The sequence below is a fragment of the Corylus avellana genome, chromosome 6 (assembly GCF_965113065.1).
Source record: "Corylus avellana chromosome 6, dhCorAvel1.hap1.2, whole genome shotgun sequence".
In the NCBI taxonomy this organism is placed as follows: domain Eukaryota; kingdom Viridiplantae; phylum Streptophyta; class Magnoliopsida; order Fagales; family Betulaceae; genus Corylus; species Corylus avellana.
In genome coordinates this window covers 6370562-6394117 of record NC_142495.1, presented here as the reverse complement: position 1 = coordinate 6394117, position 23556 = coordinate 6370562, and the positions used below count along the sequence as shown (strand labels likewise).

General features: G+C 37.4%; 4 protein-coding genes across 4 annotated transcripts; 1 reads left to right on the top strand and 3 right to left on the bottom strand.

Annotated features, from left to right (window-relative positions):
- Positions 1-625: 625 nt before the first annotated feature.
- Positions 626-1572, bottom strand: LOC132187537 (Late embryogenesis abundant (LEA) hydroxyproline-rich glycoprotein family). Its single transcript, XM_059601881.2, has one exon. The coding sequence runs from the start codon at positions 1363-1365 to the stop codon at positions 757-759; it is 609 nt and encodes a 202-aa protein (XP_059457864.1). The 5' UTR covers positions 1366-1572; the 3' UTR covers positions 626-756.
- Positions 1573-5132: 3560 nt separating this feature from the next.
- LOC132186708 (two-component response regulator-like APRR9) lies at positions 5133-11727 on the bottom strand. Its single transcript, XM_059600725.2, is given in 9 exon segments — positions 5133-5609; positions 5612-5680; positions 6114-6855; positions 7680-8085; positions 8196-8370; positions 8722-8874; positions 9000-9130; positions 9230-9391; positions 11273-11727. Coding segments are annotated over 9 exon segments (2046 nt in total). The 5' UTR covers positions 11436-11727; the 3' UTR covers positions 5133-5564.
- Positions 11728-17344: 5617 nt separating this feature from the next.
- On the bottom strand, positions 17345-19369 carry LOC132186359 (RNA-binding (RRM/RBD/RNP motifs) family protein). Its single transcript, XM_059600293.2, has 4 exons — positions 18873-19369; positions 18277-18378; positions 17882-18187; positions 17345-17747 (listed from the first exon to the last, which is right to left on the bottom strand). The coding sequence occupies exons 1-4, from the start codon at positions 19287-19289 to the stop codon at positions 17691-17693; spliced, it is 882 nt and encodes a 293-aa protein (XP_059456276.2). The 5' UTR covers positions 19290-19369; the 3' UTR covers positions 17345-17690.
- Positions 19370-19423: 54 nt separating this feature from the next.
- On the top strand, positions 19424-22647 carry LOC132186358 (conserved oligomeric Golgi complex subunit 4). Its single transcript, XM_059600292.2, has 2 exons — positions 19424-21127; positions 21948-22647. Exons 1-2 carry the CDS (start codon positions 19496-19498, stop codon positions 22575-22577), a joined length of 2262 nt encoding a protein of 753 aa, XP_059456275.1. The 5' UTR covers positions 19424-19495; the 3' UTR covers positions 22578-22647.
- The last annotated feature ends 909 nt before the right edge of the window (positions 22648-23556 follow it).

Here is a 23556-nt window from a genome sequence, read left to right as displayed (position 1 = left end):
GCAGAGTAATTGACCACTATATATCAATTAATCAAGGCCGGCCTGTGAATCTGATACCTTCTCTATCCACTCGACACTGGGAATCAAGAGCGGATAGTGAAACACTTGATAGATGCGATGCCCATTATCGGGCCTCGATCTCCATCGTACACCACTCATTTTTCTTACTGTTTATTCTAAATCTACTGCATTTTTTTTCTTTCTTTTTTCTTTTTCTGAGCTGATTTTAAACCTACCATTTGAAATCATTGGAGTGCTCTTTCTACTGTACGTATAACTGTCTTAAGGCACGTAAATTTATTTTTTAAAAAAAATGAAGTTTCTAGGGAAGGTAATTCAAGAGTCCTTTACTTCGTGGGGGAAAGAAAACAGAGTGTATTACTTTTCAAGTGATGCATAAAAGAGTGAAAAGTGGAGGCAAAAGTTGTTTTTATGTTGCCCCAACCCCATGTGGTCTTAATTACCATTTACCCCCCACCGGGACCTAATTCGCTGCATGGATAGCCATGCGTCCAAAGTTTTTGGTGCCTTGTGGCCATGCACATGACTACCAGCAAAACGCCAAACCCGATCCTAATCTTAAAGCAATCAGTTGCAGAGATCGATGAAGAGAAAGAAGAAGAAGAAGTAGAAAGCTTCTACTACGCTTCATACATACATAGAAGAAAATTAAAAGAAAAGAGAAACCAAAAAAAAAAGAAGAAGAAAATTAAAAGCCCAAGCTATAACATATATATATATATATATAATTGATCTTCAAATATCCACTTTGCAGCCGGGAGATCCAAGCAACGGCACCTGACCGACAAAACCCTTCTTCAAGCCCACCAAGACATCACATTTGACATAAACCCCATAATGCCCTGTCCTTATAGCGCCAGCCTTCCACCTCAGCCTCCCCAACAAAACAAGCCTCAATCCCACCACCCCATACGCCTCATCCTCCACCAGCCCATTCGCCACCTCCACCGACATCGGAACGGCCCCGCCGCCGACCAACGGAGAAACTACGACGGTGCTGTGCCTCTTGTGATACAGCGGAGGCAGCATCACCTGGGGCGTGATGGCTTGGTCTCTGTAGGACACGAAAGCCGAAAGCCTGTCGTAGTAGATGGACACGCGCTTGTTGGGGTTTCTCGTGACAAGTGTGAACTGCATGGTGATGGAGATGAGCGGGGGTGCGGAGGTGTTAATCTCGTAGATGGCGGCGCCGACGACCTTGAACTGCGGCTTGTGGGGGCGGTAGACTAGCCAAAGGGTGAGCGCTGTTACACCGATTAGGAGGAGAAAGACTGTGATGCATGAGCAGACAGCTTGGCGCGGGTCTTTCGGTGTAACGCCTGACATGCGTCCTTTTGCTGGCATCTGTGAATTTGCAGAACACTCAGAAACGAGAGAGAGAGAGCAGAAAGAAGGTGAAAGGGAAAGTTGGCGATGGGGGGAGGGGGAGATGGTGGCGAGTGAATAAGGGAAAAAGTTGAGAGAAGTAGAAGAATCTGTGGGACAAACAAAAAAGGAAGAGAGAATTGGTTACTTGAAACTAAAGCTGTATTTTTCTCATTTAATTACATCAATGGTCGACAACGGCCGTTTGCTTTTTATCTTTTTCTTTTTTGCTTAAAAATAAGTGTTTCTCTATTTTTATTATTTCCTTTTTCTTTTTTGCTTTTTATCTTCAATTTTTTTTTTTTTTTTTTTTTTTTTTCCCTTTGCTTTTTAGTTGTTTTGTCAGCTGGTGTAAAGATTGGAAAACCAATGCAAACAACAACAAAAAGAGATTGAAAAAGGGCAACCCATTGTAAGCCGTCCATGGCTTTACCCAATTATATATGCATCTAAAAATTAGGCAACCACAAAAGTTTCAGAGATTGCCACGTTCATTTCTTGTGTTTTTTCTTCTTCAATGACCTTACTCTCCAATTATGGATTTTGGACTTGATTATTGATTTTCCCTCAGTTTTCATATATCAATCTACTAACTAATACTAATTGCTCCATCATCTTGTTGTAATTAAGTATAATGATCTATTATAGTACTATCATATTATTATAGGACTGTCATATAATTGGATGATGTGGATAGTGAAAATCAGCTCTTATAAAAAAATCTACATACTCTTCTCAATTAAACTATTACTTAATTAAACTATCACTCAATTGAGAGTATTCCTCCCAAACTTTTAATTGATATAATATCTATCTAAACTATCAAAAATTATCAATGTTCCCATTTTACGAAGAAAATACCCTTACCAAAGAATTTACAAAGCATTTCTATGACTAAATTGAGAAGGAAAAAGTGAAACAGGGTGAGCAATCTGAGAAGGAAGAGACGTAGTTGAGAAGGGAATGCTTTCTTGTGTGTGTGTGTGGATAAAGAGTGAAGGCAGTGTAGTGAGGTTCACTCACCGACATGTATTGGATAAGCCCGGCCTAGACCACCACCCAACAGTCACCGCATGAGAGAATAGAATAGAATAGTATAGGTGGGTCTTTTAATTACACATGCTTTTTCCCCTGTTTGGACTATATATGTCTCGTCACCATCCCACGGCTTATTCAACCATGGGCGGGCCCCCAAGTTGCCAAGCACGCGTTGGATACATGCTTTTACACGTCCGACTTCCATGCATCTCTTGCTTTCTGTGTGAAAAAACTTCTCTGTACTTTTTGTTCGCCTGGCCTCAGTGAAAATGATTTCGTCACGAGTCCAGAGCCACCTACTAAGGAACCAAGAAAGAAAAAAATAAACTCCTCTGTTGTTTCTGTCCCTGTTGTTTGCTTCACAGAAAAGTAGTTAATGGGGGACATATATATATATATATATATACACAGAAAGATTTTGCTTGCAGAAGCCAGAAAGTGCGAACTTTGTTTAATAGACGTTTCTCCAACAACATTTGTCCCTTTGAGGGGGGATTTCATATTCTAATTTTTTTTTTTTTAAAAAAAGGCAAATACAAAATATATTTTTAAGTAAATACGCCATTACATATCATTTCCTTGGTTTTTAATTTTGTGTTTTAAATCCTTCAATTGGTAATGATGTATATGGACTATGCTCACTATACTATGAGAATGCTACTTAGAATTAAATCTTTTTATGTTCTAAGGGGAAAACAATGCACTTTAACTACGAAAAAAGGATTTGTAAAGAAAATGAATTTATTTCTTTATGTAAGTGTTGAGAAGTGATAAATATGTTTTTATGTTAGAGGTACTTGAGGAATGTGACCCGGATTTAGGTTGACTTATATATTCACACGATCCAAACCCGACATGCAATCTTATCTTATACCTTTTATATATATATATATATATATATATATATAATAGGAGAGTTTTCTACAGGAGTTTTAAATAGGAGGGCATAACATTGCGACAAATGGCATCCTTAATTTGTGACATGTGTCCCCTAAGTTAAAAACAATCAAAAGTTGCGTTTAATGCACCATGTTACACACATTCACTTAAACACTGCTTTCCCTTCCATTTAAAGGTGGTAAAATAACCATCTTCACAGTTTTATAAAATATAGACTACAACAAACGAAAGGAAAATCATCTTCAACAAGGTTCGGTTCTCTTTATTTTTCTTTTTGTGCTTATTGAGAAAAAAAAAAAAAAAAGATCGATTTGTACAATTTTTTTTCTCTTCAAATGTTTTTTAGTTTGTTTTGATTTCAATATTTTGTTTATAGATCGTCCTTCTGTTCAAACTATTTCAAAAATTAGATTTGATTCCGTTTATATGATTTTTTTTTTTCTCTCCAAACGCTTTGCAGTTTGTTTTGATTTCAATATTTTGTTTCTAAATCGCCCTCTTGTTCAAACTATTTCAAAAATCAGATTTGATTTCGTTTGTACAATTTTGTTTTCTCTCCAGTGTTTTGATTTCAAAATTTTGTTTCTAGATCGTCCTCATATTCAAACTATTTCAAAAATCAGATTTGATTCCGTTTATACGATTTTTTTTTTTCTCTCCAAACGCTATTCAATTTGTTTTGATTTCAATATTTTGTTTCTAAATTGCCCTCTTATTCAAACTATTTCAAAAATCAGATTTGATTTCGTTTGTACAATTTTGTTTTCTCTCCAAATGTTTTTCAATTTGTTTTGATTTCAAAATTTTGTTTCTAAATCGTCCTCCTTTTCAAACTATTTCAAAAATTAGATTTGATTCCGTTTAAGTTTGTTTTGGTTTCAATATTTTGTTTCTAGATCAAACTATTTCAAAAATCAGATTTGATTGCAATGGACTGCAATCCTGTTGAACGTCCATTGTAGTGTTTGCAGTTTGGAGTACTTTTTTAAAAGCATTTTCATTCATTTACTTCTTCCCTCTGAAGCGACTATTTAAACCGTTTGGACCCATATAAAAAGTATTTGCGGTTATTTCGTAGCCACAGGTTTCATACTACAGGAAACAAATTGAGATTTCTGCTAATTTTCTATTGATCGATGCTTTGATAATCAGAATGCATGTTTTCTTATTGCTATTTTTTTCTTTGAGAACAAATATTTATGTGTTTAATTTACTTAGATTAAACTAATTAGAGTAATGTTATTCATCAACCACCATCATAGATTTTTTTTTTTTATCATGTCTATTGAAAAAGACAGATAGAATTTTTTACTCATTTTTCAATTTACAATAAAAAAATACAATAACAAAAAATCCTATGTGCGGGTTATAAGCTCGTATGTATAATAGTAAATAATTTTTGGGATGACCCGCAAACTCGATACGAACCCAATAACAAAATTAGAAAGTTAAAATTAAAAAATTTGATCAATTTAATTAAATAAGTTGAGTTAAAATTAACTTATATAGTCTAATACACATGTCTTAATATATTCAAACCCAATATGCAAACACAAATTTTCACCCATAACTTTTTCCCCGCTTCCCTTCCTTTGTCTCCTTCTCCCTTATTCAACCAACGATGAGAAATGTACGCCAAGGAAGATATAAATTAAATAATAATTGAGTTACAGCACATTTCCTTCTTTCCTTATTTTGCTACAACAAATGGAAAGAACTCAAACGCTAGAGGGAGCAGCAATGAACAGGGCAAAAAAAAAAAACACCTTTTTTTCCGTTAAAGCAGCTGAGAAGATGCAAGGCAAAGATGAATGCAAAGATCTTTTCATAGCAAACTGCACTATACCTCAAATATCAACTAGCATAACCTGTCGATACAAATTATAGTACAATTAAACCTGTCTTCTCTACACCACTCCGTTGTCTGGTAAGCATGCAAACATATTTACAGGAGGAGATATCAAAAACTTGGGAAACCCCACTGCAAGATTACAAAACTACCTTTTTCAGTTAATGTAAAGTTACAGTCAAAACCCTGTGAACACTAAAAGAGACTAACAATTCAGCTCCCTCCATATCATCCCCCGCTTCTCTTTGGCTAGCCAAAGAGAATCAAGTACAGGAGACACCACCTCAGACAATCAAGTGCTCTTTTGTAGCTACAATTTAATCAATGTTTTCATCGGGAAAGTGTGAGAACTCAGATTGAACAAGCAATAATGAACACCGATCGATGAATTTCATAAACGATCATTGGCGTCACCAACTGGAGGATCAGACTCTACACCTGGCGTACAAACTGTCCTTTCACCCGAGGACGTTGCTCTGCCAATCTCTTCCGGCTCTGATATCGGACCTGTACAAGAATATCGATGTTTAAGAAAAGAGAACACCTTTTATAAAGATTAGTGTGATTTTGATATTCTCATCACCACACACAACTAAAGTTGTGTATCATTCTAAGCGGATCAGGCATGATTGGTCTCTGAATCTAGGTTCATGGGATCTACAGAATGACTTAGAACTGGAGTTTCAGAGCTATTTCAAACTACTGATGCAGCTTAGTGCAGGACCAAGAATCATTGGAATAACAACTGTCCGAAAACAACATTAACAACTTTGTCCGGACAACAGAAAAAGAATTAGGGTAGTAGCACAGATTGTGGAAGAGCTAGCTCACATTTAGTTGTAATAAAGCAGCCATTAATGTCATCAACATAAAACCAGAATTTCTATAGATGGGGTCATGAATCCAAACTAGAGGAACAAAATATAAGCAGTTTGTATACCTTTTTCTCAAAGCATCGATCTTTCCGCTTTAGTCGGAACTTTGTGAGAGCTGCTTCCCTCTGGGTAGAGCGAAGTGAGTCCATCCCTCGAGATCCATCATGAACAGAAAGACCACTTTCATTCCAACTCTCAGGGGCAGTGGCAGTCTCATCTCTCCTAGTGGAACTGCTCCCATATGCATTAGTGTGATCTACAGCACCATAGCATACGCTACTAGTAGTATTCTGACCAGCAGCGGGAAAACCATCTTTAATTTCCTCCACATGCTCCAAATCGTTCTCCTCATGCACAGCTTGATGAATGGAATTGTTGGTAGTCTCATCAGATTGGTGATAACCTAGTTCTGAGTTGGGAATTTCAGCATTGGATTGAACTGAGGCACTTGAAGGAAAGGGAGAGTGATCTTGCTCACAGGCAGGTTTGGGACTCCATACAGGGGGTAGACCAGATTGAGTATAAAACATGGATGGGAAAAAAGGACTGTTTCCTGGGACAGGTATCGTCCCAAGCTGATGACTTGGAAACTGTAGTTCACCTTGTCCGGATTGACCAATGACCAAAGAGGGCATATTTTCCTGACTATTACTCAATGTGGCACTACCTTGGAGAAAAGTGCCATTGGTACTTCCAGAGAGCTGATTTGACGACAGTTCATAGGATTTACTTGCACCCTCCTTCAACTTAGAACAATTGCCAGACAGTGTTGGTAGAAGGGGCTGCAGCGTCTTACAACTGTTATACCTGCAGACAGGAGCTTTGGTTTGATCAGAAATTCAATGATCTAATCTTACAACTACCTTTCACTCAAAATTCATGCAACTTGGAAAGGAGATTTATATACAGTGATTGACATTGATTTTGTCTTTCACATGGATGAACATATCTTGTTTTAAAGGTCTGGCATAACTCAGATACTTGGTCTACAAGAAGCTGAAAAACAGCTTTGTCAAGATCATCACTGACAAAAATTCAGTGACTTCAATAATATTTATATGGGTTTCTTTAGCTTGTTATTAAATGTTTAAAAAGTATGTGAAAGGCTTCCATTAACACTAGTCCTGTTGAAGTACGCCCACCAGAAACCAGATGTCAGTAATTAGTCTTTAGCATGTATCTACTGTATATCTAATAGAAACAGAATAAATACAATTAAAAACACAACTCTTTATCTAGAAAAGTCTCCATAGGTTCTTCTAGGTGTTAAATACAATCCCGTGATCCTTCCAGTGCAAGTGTTAGGAGGGTCTTCTAGTAATCTATGTCACTACTGCCACTCACCACAATCACAACCATCTCTATCATACCTCCTTTGCTGCTGCCGTAAACACTACACCAACAGCTAATTTCTAACTTTGGAGAACATTATCGTAATTCATTAGTACTCGACAGAAATTGTTTTAACCAAAAGAGAAAAAGGAAAAAATAAAATAAAACCAGAAAATGGAAAATAATTGAAAAAAGGGGAGGAAGAAGATAAACTGGGTCTTTTCTTGCCTCCCGATTGATATTTGAGGGAAAAAAAAAATCAACTTGTATTAAGTTTTGTTTTAACCCCAATAACTCACCATGAAAATGCAGATGCGTTAGAATGGATCAGGGTATGCCTTTCATCAGTCCCTTGGTAATTTGAGCTGCTTGGGCAAGTTCTTCTCAATGAAAGTTCCAAATGTGGAACAAATTCGAACTTTTTTGTGCCGCCATCTTTATAACTAGAGTTCCCATCAGTGCACCTTGGGTGATTATCAAATGTGCCAATCAAGTCAATAGCTCCATTAGAAGGTTCAACCACTTCATCATCACAGCTGTGAATCTCACTAGCAGTATTAGCATTGCCTCTATTAGTTTCTGCTTGCACACCCTCAATTTGACTCATTGTTTCAGCACAAGCGTGGTCTTCTTCCAATCTCAAAAGAGTTGAGTTATTGGCCTCTCTGTAGGGTGCAACCTCTGATCCCAACCTTTTTGATTTCTCTGCAGTAATTAGCTTGTCAGATTTCCCCATTTTTTATTCTAACCATAGGGGAGAAAGAAAAAAAATCTAGAAAAGAAAGAACGCAGCCAAACAAGATAATATGACAGACCTCCATTTTCATTCTCAGGCAAAACTGATTCCTGATCCAACTTAGTACACTCTCCATGCTTCTCCATGTCAGTATTGCTCAAATTTGAAGCACTCCCACACTTCATCTGAGAAAGACCCTGCATATTTTGCATGTCTGCACTCTCAGCTTCCATGTAAGGTGTTGTACAAGAGCTCTGCACAAGTGGCAAAACATGCAGTCTCTAAGTGAAACTTCATGTTTACATATGCATTGTTCCATGAATCCTGTATACACTATTCTAATAACTTGTTTCTTTTCATGTCAACCATACAATCCATGGGCCAGATAAAGGGAAGGGGGGAAAACATGGTTAGCAATTCAAAAGGGAAATTCTCAATCTGTTTTTACTTTCTTTAGGTACCACATTCAGAGGAGACTGACTTCTGAGAAAGTTATAGAAGCTAGCATAAATATGCATATGAAAATGATACTTCTCTCACAAGTCACAACATACATATTATTTGACATTTTTATGAGAATGGGTACAAGATGAAAAGGTACATACTTGGGCATCACTCCCTTTCTCACTGCATTCGTTTTTTCTGTGTGTAGAAGCCACACATTCACTTGAATGACTGCTTGATGCATTATTTTCAGAAGTGCCTTCAACTTTTTGTTGTGGAACAGCTATGTTTTGAGGAACATGTCGACCAGCCAACTGTTTTAAAAAACATTAACAGAAAAAAGGTTGCATTTACATGTGATCTCTATGCTCTAATGAAACAAAGAAACAGAACAAATCCAACAAATAAGCAGAAGAAAAGTTAAAGGATAGAAACATACAGTGTGCCTTCTCCATACATGCTGCCAAAGGTTCCTCAACTCATTCTTCCTAACAGGCTTTATGAGAAAGTCAGCTGCACCCTTTAACATGCATTTCAATACCATTCCAATTGAATCATGCGAAGACATCACTGTATGGCCATGAGAATAAATGTTAGCACCTTTAGCTTCACACCCAGTTTAAGATCAAGAGAATCAAATGAGGAAACAGCTTGTTCAATCTGACGTACTTATAACAGGAATATTTTTGCAAACGTCATGCTCCATAACTAAAGAAAGAAGTGCAAATCCAGATATTGACGGCAATTCCACTTCAGTCAATACAAGATCTATGCTATGAGGTCTCCCCTTTAACGTCTCCCATGCCTTTAGTCCATCAGCAACTGCTGCAACTGTTTAATACATAAGAGTATACGTTGAGTTCCAAAACTCTGATTTGCCAAAAGTGAAGATGTAATACCTACCATCGACTTGGTTGAAGGATAAGTATATAAAATAAAATTTGATGTTCCAAAGAAATTAGAAATCAAGTGAGATACAATTTTCACAGAGAAAGAGGAACTGCAATAAGCTGAGGCAAATTTCTGAACTCCACGTAAGTTGGCTCACTGAAGCCTCAGCAGTAGGTAAAAACATGTGATGAGCAAAAGCCCAATTTTGCAGAATTGGGAACAAATTTTTGTTTTAAAAAAAAAAAAAAAAAACATAGACAAAAGGCACAAATTTTAACCTCCCACATATGTAACACAAACACCTGAAGAGGGGAGCGCTTTGTTTTATATATACACACCATGGGTGACCTTGAAAATGTGCAAAAATGTGTTTCCATCATTGACAATAATAATAAATAAAATCACACATGTCACGACCTAGGAAAAAGCGCTAGCCATATCTCCGTTATCACCCCCAAAAATATTAGTCCATTTGGAACTTTTCTAAAATCACTTATAAATGTCGGTTTCATCTAGTAAGTAAGTAATATGAGACTTAGCACCCATGATTGTCTTTATAATCACCCACTCTATGTGGGCTACTAATTTTCACAATATAGGACCAAGATGTTACAACACCAAGGCCTACTCATAAAACTGATGCACTGACAGCGAGGCAACTTGAACTTTAGTGACCCATGGAGAAAAGTAGATCAACAAGAGAACTTACAACAATCACCTTAATATGAGCTCTGGAGGTGTCTGACATCATAACAACCCTCACTTATGTGATGCAGCTATTAAAATTGGCCAAATCGATGATGCTATAGCCACCATTGATTATTGATGCCTTGTTCCCATAGAAATTAGACACAATGATAATGAGGTAGATGATATTGTTCCTATGAGACTGACCCATATCTTGTTAGGGCAAGCCATAATTATAAGATAATGAAGCTTCTATGTGGACATGCAGAAAACCTGTGTTTCTCTCTATTGTAGCCTTCTAGAGCTTAATCCCCTATATATAGCAGCTGGATGTGCCAAGTAGGTGGAAGCAGGCAATATTTCCAAGGGGATGGTAAGTGAAGAGGGGGTTGAGTTAGTAAAACAAAGGATGTAGAAAAATTTTCTTTCTCGACCTTTTCATATCTAAACCAGCCCTCCATTAACTCTAGAGTTGCTCCTTCCTAAACCATAAGAGGTAATTCTTTGAATTTTTAGTGTACTGTAATGGTGTTGAAAAGAAGGTCAAGGCAGTGTTTAATCTACCTATCCATACATCAAATTAAAATTATCCTACAGGTGTTGCATTCGAAAATCCTGTACTGCTACTAGTCTGCTACTACACCCTTCACTTAGTGCATGACGAAGGGTCAATTAACCTATACAGAGGCCACTGGACCTTCGAAAAGATGGAAACGCAAAAATCCCCCGAAATGTGTATATAATAAGTTTACTACCAACACCGTGACAGAACTTCTTCCCAAAAAAAAAAAAAAAAAAAAAAAATCTCGCCCAATCTTTGATCATACTGTCACTCCAAGCCATCAGTGAAGTCATCGCTTAAGCAGGATAAAGACTAGTCATCTCTTGAACCAAAAAATGCCATCAAATAATAAAAATCTAATACAATACACCACCAACTTCAAAAACAAAAACAAAAACAAAAAAACAAAATTCCCATCACAAAAATAATAAAATAAAAAACTTTTTTTTTTCTCTGTTATCTTTTGAAAAAATACCATTTTAAATGAAATAAAAAATACCGTGGAAAATGCGCAAAAACCAATCAAACGAATCAAAGAAAGAGATATTAGAGTCAGAGGCAGAAGAACTGACCTCTGTAACTGCATTTCCGGAGAAGCGCGGCGATGATCTGACGAGTGGAATAGTCAGCTTCGACCAGCAGAACCCTCAACCTCTCCCACCTCACCACCTCCTCTGCCCCGTCCTTCTTGTCCAGCTCCATGCCCTCCCCACCGCTCAACACCGCTTCACCCATTCTCGTACACCCTAAGGACCACCAAACAAAGCAAATCGAAACGCAGAAAGCACAAACAAAACCCTAATTTGAATTTCTCACAGCTTCCAGCAAGCAACAGTGGCACTGTAACAGTATGTGCAAGCAAAGGTGAAGCAACAAAAAAAATGCTACGGCGGTTACGGTTACAAAATCTATCCCGCTGACAAATATCTGACGCTCTGCCGAGTTTTAGTTTTAGAGCAAACTAAATCCGCCTTTGAAATTTCTAATAATCACCATTTACTCACAGCCGCGAAAGCCGGGAAAAATATCTTGGGGAGGGTGATCAAAAGGTAGGCCGTCATTGGCTTCTGGTTGGTGAGCGTGACGTGGATGGATTTGGGCCACTGTTTTTGATTTTTTTGCTTTCTGAGATAAGTGGTGGTGGTGATGAGATTGTCTTCTTGGGGCCCACCGGAGGGACACGTGGTGGGGAAGCGTGGGTTTTGGCCTTTCGAGGGAGGATATTTTTCCTCCTGCCGAGAGTGCCACGACAGCGTTGCGAGACAGCGCGATCGTTATCTTGTGGTTGAAAGATTGACACGTGGAAACTCTTAGGGATCTTTGGTTTGTTTCTTCTTTATGCCTTTCAATTTGTAGCATTATTATATTATATATATATATATATATATATGATATGCCAAGACTTTTTTTCTTCTTCTTATTTTTTACTTTTCTTTCTATCGGTGCGTTCGCGTGTAATCCGTTTAACTTTCGCCCTTTTTTTTTTTTTTTTTTTTTTTTTTTAGGTCCTTTGGCTTATTTTTGACTCCCAATTTATTCTTGAATTCCTATATTACCATTTTTTTTTAGAAATAATAAAAAGTGTTCTTCATTTTATCTTTTACTTATAAAAAAAATGATTAGGAAAATGATACATAACATAAATTTTGTTTTTATTTTTTAGCCAAGATTGATTTAAAAATAAATTAATAATGTTCCATTAACATAATAAAATAGGGACAAAGTTTTCCTTCGTACCGGGTTGGATGAGTTTCTTTCAACTTAGTCTATAAAAGTGACATGTGTCTTTTGAACATGTGAGATGTACATATTTTTTTAGTAATAGGAATAAAGTTGAAATAAATTTTATTAAAAATTAATGTCTATCTCACATGTTAATAATAAAAAAAAAAGTCACATATCACTTTTATAAATTAAATTAAAAGAAATTCTTCCAACTCAGTTTGAAGAGAAATTTTATCCATAAAATAGTGATATAATATATTATCATTAATCTATGTATATCTGTCTAGGTAGTTAATTGGCTATTGATCGCATGGGCCCCCTGTGTTCCCAAGTTAAAGCCATTATTGCTTGCACAGCCAGAAAAACAAGCATTCTGAAAAGACAAAAAAATAGTAAATAAAATGGTTATGCTGTTCTTAATCATCACGAGTCAAATACACGCCACCCTTAATTCATGTTTCAATCTACGCAATCATTTCAAAATCAAGTATATATCTTAAAAGTAAAACTGAAGAGTTTTAATTTGGTCCGGATGAGCCTTAAAACGCAACATTTACAGCATCTAATCAAAAGCTTACACATTAGCAAAAATTAAAAAAATGTACAAACTCAAGAAGAAATACAATACACTGGATTTTTTCTTTCTTCTTCTCTCTTCTTCACCGGATCTTCTTCTCTCTTCCTCTGGTTCACCGAAAATTTTCTTTCCTCCTCTCTCTCCCACTTTCTCTTCTTCTCTCTTCTTCCCCTTTCTCTCCCACAGTGGTCACCTCTCTCCAGCTCTGGTTTCCGGCTTTTATCGTGATAAAATCCCTAAAGAGTTAACCTTCCCCTTTTAAGTTTTAGTTTTGAATCTAAAATCGAGTTTTGAGGCATTAAAAATGGGTTTTGAGGCATTAAAAGCATAATTTGGGCATTAGAAGCAGATTTTGGGCGAATTTGAGGTGGGTTAGACCCGTGGGTCTCGTCATGGCGTGTGTCTTCTTGGGTTTGCCGGGTATTTCTCATTTTGATTTGGTATGGGTGAGCTCATTTTCATTTTTTGCATGTTTGTTAAATGGATGATGTGGCAAATGGTAATTGAATGCTGTAAAAGGCGTGGTTTGCAGAGCGACCGGACCACAGGGGCTCTCAAAATTGAATGTATATAATCATAATCATAGGTTTAAGAATAATAAGAAGCAAACCTTAATTTACTGAATTACTTTTATAGATTACAATTCAAATGAATTAAGTGTAAAGTTTAGTCATTTTTATTAGGGTTGTACACCGACTTCGACAGAGTCAAAAAGACCTTTTTTCTTTTGTCGTTTTTAGAGTTGGAAACATTTGAAAAAACCTTTAACACACCTCTAATAGAGACGATTTTCAAGATGCTTATACTTCTGAAAAGTAAGAGTCAGTCAGAATAACCAAAAATGATCGCGGGTTAGATCAAGATTGAGACAAAGATGCCTTATTTTTGTCAAAAATAAAGACGTGAAGACCAAAGGATCAATGCGATGCTTAGAGACTAATTTCATGAAAGGATTTCAAAGAAACTCAAGGAAGATGAATCTTGCAATTGATTTGTTTAAATATAAAACTAGAAGGGCTGGTAGGACTTCATTGGAAATCCACCTGAGTTTTCAATTTGATTTAAGTCGAAAATTCAAAATTTCATCCAACTTGTTTTTGTCATAAACCAACCTACATGGATCGAAAACAGGCCAGTGTCGGGTCGAATTATCAAGTGGGCAGGTTTTTGCCCATCTCTAAAATCTACTACTTCCCCATTCTTTAACTGAACAAAAAATTTCACTTGAATTGAGTGAAGCAATTATATTATTTGTCTTGTATCAATTTATTGGTCTACTTATAAATGGCCTTTCTAAGTAAAACAATTTAATATTCCAGTTAAAGATAAACATAAAACAAAGTGATATTCGTATCACTAGGAGACTTTCATTGTCTATGCATGAGTAATATCGCTAAAGCCCAACTTTTTTGTTCAACAAAAGTTAAACTTTTGCCTTATTTTTTTTTTAAAAAAAAACAAAATAAAAAATGAAAAAAATGTCTGAAATAACCCTATCTATTTTTTACCTTTCTTTTATTTAGTATTTTTTTAAAAATGAAAAATAGTATTTTTCTTCATAATAATGACATTTTCTTTTAAAAAAAATGACATTATTAGGAAAAAAAATACCATTTTTCATTTTTTTTAAAATACCAAATAAAATAAAGACAAAAAATAGATAGGGTTGCTTTAGACATTTTTTCCATTTTTTATTTTTTTTATTATTTTTTTAAAAAAAAAAAAAAACAAAAGTTAGACTTTTGTTGAGCAAAAAAGTTGGGTCCCTATCATCCCTATCTCTGAAATGGCCAGCAAAAGCACTTATTGATGGCCCATACCCAACTTAAAAGTTTGGAGAGGTCAAATCATATTCATCAAAAAATTCAACTTTCAACATTCTTACTTTTTATAATATATCAATCATTTTTTATTACTATTTGAATAAAAAAATTACTATAATACAATTTTTTTTTTTTTTTTTTTTCATACAAAACATTCTCACTTTTTTCCACGTCAATCAATTTTTACTTAAAAAAAATGCCAAGAAAAGGTCATCTACCCAAAAAGGCAGACACATGGCTTTCTTTTACCTAGACATGTGACTCATATTTCGAGATTCATTAACACACATGCAGAGGGACGAAGCCAAGAAATTTTTTAGGACAAGGCCAACAATTTTTTTTTTTTCTTCGGTTCTTTTAATTTTTTATTTTAAAAAAATATTTTGCTTGTTTTTTATTAACTAAAGACTACTCCAAACTATAATTATCGAATAAAAAATTTAAAACTATTGCAATTTACAATTAAATAACTATACTTATTAAATAACAATTAAATAACTATAATTCTCACAGTCCCCACTTGCCTTGGTGCGCCCATTCTCGCACTTAAATTTTCACACCTCCCCACACAAAATGCATGGCAAGTTTGGCAGGAGATAAGAAAATTGAAACTTTAAAAAAATAAGCAATAAAAAGTCATTGCCTACTCTTGTCTCTTGTTATGTGTGTGCCCATTTACTCTCATTTTCCAAACCACAAAACAAGGGAATCGCGGTCTCTTAAGTGGGTGACTACTAACAGCTAATTAATGGGTATAGTCCAAAAATTTTAAGAATAGGGCCAGAAAATTTAAAAATAGGGACAACATTCCTTTTTTTTCCTTTTGATCATTTTTTTTTTCTAGAATATTATGGAGTGGATCGTACCTATAATCGCATATTCAACTACATTAAACGATTATCACTTTTAAATATTTTTATTCGCCCCTTAAGTGGGTGACTACTAACAGCTAACCGCGTGGTTATTAAAGGCAAAATTGTACCACTAACCGTCTATTAGGTGATGAGCCTTTTGAGCCTATTTTAATGTTTTTAACTTTCTTTATGCCTCTTTTTATGGCCTATTTTAAACGATTTTGAAACTGTTTTATGCATGTTTTAGTGTGTTGCTTTAGTGTTTTAGATGAAATCTATATCTTTGATTCTACATTCCAACTTAAAAATAACAAAGAAAATACGAACACCCCATGGTAGGTTAATCCTTTCCTGCGTCTCTTGATATAAGGAACTCATTCTTATCATGGACTGCAAATCTTAATGGTAGGAAAATGCAATAATAGAGACAAGCCACACAAAAGGAATTAGTTTATGTAGAAGCAATCAAACTCACACAGACAATCGCCAAAAATTAAAGAAAATATTTCTTAGCTTGGACTGCAAATCTTAATTGTAAGGAAATGATATCATAGAGACAAGCCACACAAAAGGAATTGGTTTGATAACAACAAATTGATGTTTGCATTGTTGGAAGCATACATTCTTTTCAGTAACAAGGTTATGTCGAAGCAATCAAACTCACACATACAATCACCAAAAATTAAAGAAAATCTTTCTTATCTTGGACTGCAAATCTTAAGTGTAAGGAAATGATGTCATAGAGACAAGCCACACAAAAGGAATTGGTTTAATAACAACAAATTGATGTGTGCATTGTTGGAAGCATACATTCTTTTCAGTATCAAGGTTATGTAGAAGCAATCAAACTCACACAGACAATCACCAAAAAATAAAGAAAATCATTCACACTTGATGCCAACATCATGTCATCATCTACAGCCAACCTATCTAACACAAAAAGATTCTCAGCACTTTGTTTATTCAGCTAAATTTCTAGAACCATGTTGGGGAGATAAACGGTTTGGAAGTTTTTAAAAAGAGTACATTATATATATATATACACCACTCTAGCCAAAAGCCTAAGTTAATAGGCTTTGGTCCACTTAAGTATATTAACTATTCTTTCTCTTCATACTTTCTCAATGTGGGGCTCAATACTCATAAGTGCACTCACAACAAACTGTAGTATAAGTAACAAGCAAAGATTACAGTCCATGTTTAAGATCAAGTTAATCCTAAACTTTATCCTAGTTTTTGTCTAATTTTAAGAATGCCAAATTGAACAACAAAGAATTTAGACTACTATTTTGGTCATTTTTAGGAAAAGTTGAGCAGCCGAGATTCATTTAACCTCACAAACAAAAATCAAGAATTTTGAAATCAATATCAGGTAGCACTAACTGTTCTGTTATGTGATGCATCTATGGTCCATCGGCAATTAAAATCAACTTCAAGAGTGAGATAATCCTGCCTAAACTAAGTCATTAAATATGGAAAATAGTCATGATTTGAATACGTTTGCCTTTTTAAGTTTGTAGGTTGAACTAAACCAATAACCAGTAGACTCATATAAATATAATAACAACTAGCGATACTCACATTTCTGTGACACTATCTACATACTAGGGCCAAAAGTCCACTTCAAACATTGAAACTGCCGTTAAGTAGCACATAAGAAAAAAGTTGCCGAAAAAAAAAAGGGATGCATTGAGCTCAGAATCAGTGGCAGTCCAGTAACCAAACCATCGACTGACAACATGATATCCCATACACCACTAGTCAAGCTAGTTCGGGGGCTAAAATTCACTTAAATAGACCAACCACTATCACCAGAATAACCCATTGGCATCGCCAATGTGAAGATGACATACAACAAAACTTTAAAGAGTATTGAAACTTTGAATTTTGTGCGCATTTGGAAACTTACCTGTTCTGCCTAAAAATCTCACCGACAAAGGGTGCTCCAAACTATCTGATTTCTATCAGAAGAATCCTCAATATAGCATGTATGCAGCAAGCAAAACTTCAGTTAGGGCTTGGTCCTTTCCACGCCTTCTCTAACTACTATTGTTCTACCAAGGAACTCCTACAAGTGAGATGAAGTATGTAAGATACATTTACACACATCCAAAAAAGCAAAAAGAGATGAAGTAGGTAAGAGAGACACAAAATGACATGAAAAATGAAACAGGATTCAGTCGTGGTCGAAGAGGACTCAACTGTTCCATTTAAAGATATAGCTGCATCACGTTCTGCAGCTGAAGAAAAGGAGAGAAACCCATAACAACGGTTTTTTCCTGCTTTTTGATCATGCAACACTCTTGCGCTAAGCAAAGTCCCAAATTGGCTAAAATGATCCCTCAAATATTCAGGTTTAACATCTCGGGGAAGATTGCCCACATATAACTTGTGAGGACTTTCATATACTATCTCTTTCTTGGGCGCTGAATTCAATGCCTCAGGATTCCTCCTCCTAGGATTCATATCAACCGAAAATCTAACCCGCATTTCTCGGCCGCCGATATCCTTCACATAAAAGGAGTGATCAATTTCAAAGGAAATACAAAGAGAAGAATGAAATCAATATAGAGTAACTAGTTCCAATTCACACTGACAGATCCATCCAAAGCAGCAATTGCAAGTTTTGCTTCATTTACTGAACTCATTGTCACAAAACCGCATCCCCGACTTACACCGGTCTCAGCATTCCGAGAAATCTGCAACCAAATCAAATCAGCACTGCGTAAAATATCCAGTGCATTTCCATGCCTCCTATTCTCTAAAATGAATTTTCTTTCTTCTTTTTTTTTTAAGCAATAGACATCTCACTTATCTCCAAATTCTCAAATAATTCAACATTAAAGATCATTTACTCTGAATTTTAGCTGAACTGCTAAGAAATTACTAAGAAAAATCATCCTCTCCATGCATCAGGGTCAATTTTTCCGAATTTCTGCTGAATTATTCCAAGTATTTATGTATTTGTCTAACCTAAAGTCTACTTTAAATTATAGTATGAACCAATTGATACGTATTGAGAGGATAATGTTGATAAAACAAAATCAACTCAACAAGATAATGATGCAATCGGATATAGAAGATCAAGATAATCCATATATAAATAATACACAAAAGCCTCAATCAAGGCAGAGAGGAAATTTCCTCAAATCATCTTTCATTATCTGTTCACACAGTATGAAGCAAGTCGTACCTCGACAGACAGTACAGTTCCAAAAGGCTTAAGCATTTCAAGCAGCTCTACAATGCCGCAACTCGTGGGGAGATTACACACGTAGAGCTCACACGGTCTGGTCCGCTTCTTCCATTCCTGCACCAAGACGTCGTCGTTCTCGTAGTCCACATTACCATTACTTCCCTTCGCGACCACTGTTTCGGCTTCGCTTACAACGCCCAAAACTCCCGAAACCCTAGCTCTGGCAATAGGCTCCAACGCCGAAGAGCACGAGATCCTCGGGTAGCCGAACTCGTTGGAGGAAGGGAAAAAAGAGCACGAACACGAACACGAAACGAACCGTTTCACTGTGCCGCCACTAGCTCCGGCTCTGTTGGAAACGAAAGACGTAGAGGATGAGGGGGTTAATAAACCAACGATGCAAGTGCTCGCCATGGCTTTGTCACAGTGATACCCAGCCGTTCAATTTGGATCAGATTAGCAAATACAGAGAGTAGCACTATTGTAGTTTTTTTAACCGGGTCGGAGCTCCAAAACACAAGCGGGTCGATATAAATAGCACAATTTTCTTCGAGGTCTCTAACCGAAACACCAGCGTTGTGGTGGTTTCCTAAGAAGAGAGACAGGGAGATCACGAGGAAATGGGGTCAGCGCCGAACGGATCGACCGGTGCCGTTATCGAATCGGACGACGACGACGTAACGAACTCCTCGATGTCGATGAATTTCGGGTCTGTGGAGGCGCTGGAGCGCATTCGGAGCCTCACGGACGTCGGGACCATGACCCGGCTCCTCCACGAGTGCATAGCCTACCAGCGGGCCATGGACCTGGACCTGGACAACCTCCTCTCGCAACGCTCTGACCTCGACAAGCAGCTTGTCCACCTCCAGAAGTCCGCCGAGGTTCTCGACATCGTGGCCGCGGACGCCGAGCACATGCTGGCCAACGTGTCGTCCACCTGTGACCTAGCCGACCAGGTCAGCCGCAAGGTCCGCGAGCTTGACCTTGCGCAGTCCCGCGTCAACTCCACCCTCCTCCGCATTGACGCCATCGTCGACCGCTCCAACTGCATCGACGGCGTCAGGAAGGCCCTAGAGACCGAGGACTTCGAGTCGGCCGCCAAGTACGTCCAGACCTTCCTCCAGATCGATGCCAAGTACAAGGACTCCGGATCCGATCAGAGGGACCAGATGTTCGCCGCCAAGCACCAACTAGAAGGCATCGTGCGCAAGAAGCTGTCGGCAGCCGTGGATCAACGCGACCACAAGACGATCTTGCGCTTCATACAGATCTATTCGCCGCTGGGATTGGAGGAAGAGGGACTGCAGGTCTACGTTGGTTACCTGAAGAAGGTGATCGCAATGAGGGCGAGGCTGGAGTTCGAGCACATGGTGGAGTTAATGGAGCAAAAAAGCAAGAATCATAACGACCAGAGCAGCCAAGTGAATTTCATCGCCTGCTTGACGAATCTGTTCAAGGACGTAGTCTTAGCAATCGAAGAGAACGACGAAATTCTGAGAGGTCTCTGCGGCGAGGACGGGATCGTTTACGGGATTTGTGAGCTGCAGGAGGAGTGCGACTCGCGAGGTTCGTTGATCGTGAAGAAGTACATGGAGTTCCGGAAGTTGGGCCGCTTGTCGTCGGAGATCAATGCGCAAAACAAGAATTTGCTCGCTGTGGGAGGAGGATCAGAAGGTCCGGACCCGAGGGAGATCGAATTGTACTTGGAAGAGATACTATCCTTGATGCAATTGGGCGAGGATTATACCCAATTCATGGTGTCGAAGATTAAGGGCCTGAGCTCCGTTGATCCAGAGTTGCTTCCGCGGGCCACAAAGGCCTTCAGGAGTGGAAGTCTTAGCAAGGTTCTGCAAGAGATTACCGGGTTCTACGTGATTCTGGAGGGCTTCTTTATGGTGGAGAATGTGAGGAAGGCAATCAGGATCGACGAGCACGTGCCGGACAGCTTGACCACTTCCATGGTCGACGACGTCTTCTATGTTTTGCAGAGTTGCTTGCGGAGGGCCATATCCACATCCAATATCAGCTCCGTGGTGGCGGTGTTGAGCGGTGCGAGTAGTTTGTTGAGCAACGAGTATCATGAAGCTTTGCAGCAGAAGCTGAGAGAGCCCAACCTCGGCGCCAGGCTGTTCTTGGGTGGTGTCGGCGTGCAGAAGACCGGCACAGAGATCGCTACGGCTTTGAATAACATGGATGTTAGCAGCGAGTATGTTCTGAAGCTTAAACACGAGATCGAAGAGCAATGTGCTGAGGTGAGTGGCATACTCAGTTACCTTGTGGTTTTGTTTGAACGATTGAAAAAGGACTATTCTTTTACTCTATGCCTCGTCTTTCTCAACTTGATTGCATATCACCTTTCGCACCCATGCAATTCCAGTTGCTCTCCCTGTACAATGGGATATTTTCTGTAATATATCAGTAGAAGAAACAAATTAGATGGTAGAAAAAGAGATGAATCAAAGATTTAGGAAATTCAGTCTTGTTTTGGCACAACAGAGCAATATTTTACTAATTCACTACATGATTTGCACATCCAAATGATAACCTTCATGAACATGTCTGGAGCTGTAATCAAACATTGAACAGTTCGAAATTTACAAACAAGGCTAGATATTATTTTGATAATAAAAAAATAATGATTTTCCTCTCTTTTTCTTTTTTTTGCCAAAACTGTGACAATCAGTTGAACTAGAACTTGATGCATTCTATACCTGCAATGTCTGGCATGGGATGAGTTCAGGTTTATATTGCTGTCTTATGAGAGCAATTGTTTCATTGCTCCATGGTAATCATTCAGGTTTCCTGTTAAATGTCATCCTTTTTTTCTTTATATTGGACGGATGACATATCATAGGAGAAATATTCTAGATGATTCTACTGATAGGTAATCAGACCCCAAGGGAAAATTCTTTATATTATACTTCTCTCATGCTTCCTTCTTGACATTTTTATATATTTATGTGATAGTCATGACTCATTATCCAGTGTGACCATACACCTGATTAGCTTCTTAACTTGTTGGTATAAATTATTCCTGTTTCATGCATTATAGACTTGAATCATTCCTTTCAGATATTCCCTGCACCAGCTGATAGAGAAAAAGTGAAATCGTGTTTGTCTGAATTGAGTGATATGTGCAACACTTTCAAGCAAGCTCTGAATGCTGGTATGGAACAGCTTGTGGCAACTGTAACACCCCGAATCCGTCCGGTATTAGATACTGTAGCAACGATCAGCTATGAGTTGTCAGAGGCTGAATATGCAGATAATGAGGTGAATGACCCGTGGGTGCAGAGACTTCTTCATGCTGTTGAGACTAATGTGGCATGGCTTCAGCCATTAATGACTGCCAACAACTATGACTCATTTGTTCATTTGGTCATTGACTTCATTGTTAAGAGGCTGGAAGTGATAATGATGCAGAAAAGGTTCAGTCAACTTGGAGGCCTTCAACTCGACAGAGATGCAAGGGCATTGGTAAGCCACTTTTCTGGGATGACTCAGAGGACTGTTAGGGATAAGTTCGCCCGTCTTACTCAAATGGCAACAATCCTCAACTTGGAGAAGGTCTCTGAGATTCTTGATTTCTGGGGTGAGAACTCAGGACCTATGACCTGGAGATTAACCCCAGCTGAGGTTAGGCGAGTGTTGGGTCTCAGGGTTGATTTTAAACCTGAAGCAATTGGTGCTCTTAAGTTGTAATTCTCATCTGTCTAGTCCCCACTCTCCCTTCTTATTCTTTTATTCTTCGGGCATGTTAGAAATTGAATAGCAATTACTGAGAATGGAAGAAGGTAAAATAGAATAGCTATTCCTATTCTTATTCTTGAGTTTGGTTGTAATGGTTGTAATGTTAAAATAGAACACGGAATATGTATTACTTTGTTTGTTACACTGCAATACATTGGTAAATGAAATCATATTATAACCAAATTTCATAAAATAGCCTTATAATACAATTTTAATTACTATTTTTAATGAATTCATATTATAATTTTATTTTTTTTATTTTTTTTATGCCCGAAGATTTCTATCCTATTATGTGGTATCTGTCTTCTTGCACACACACTACATATATTTAGTGGAAATTCACCCGCACCGTTTACTGTGGGCCGCTATAACCAATTTGGCTTGACAGTTTTTCTCGATTACCTTTTCCGCCTTCATTCAAGGATTCCCTTCAAAGCTGTCAATATTAGATTTTCTTTTTAGTCTTTTGTATTTTGAATTCTATAAGTTTCAATATTTTATATTTGTGATATTTGTTTGTATTTGTTCTTACTCGCTAAGAAGAAGATCAGCATGAGAATAAAAGCATGCTGTTTGTATTCTTCAGTGAGACTGGTTCTTAGTTCTTACCTTTCTTTGATGGGACTGATTGTGATCTGAGTGTGAGTTTAATAACACTTACTCTTTGCCTTTTTGGCTTCGTCTGCGAGTAGTGGCGTGAAGAGGAGCCCTTGATTGTTCTTGAAATTGGTCCCGTCTATCCAATCCTATGATCCTATCTCAAGTTACCATTAAAAAGAGTTGTATACAATATGCAGGAAAAATGTAAAATGTTCCTTCTTATCAATAAAGATCGATAACAAAAACAGTAGTATTCATTTCGGGTGTCGTTTTCTCCTCAACTCATTACTCTTTTTTTTTTCTTTTTTTTTTTTTTTCTAGAGACCCTTTC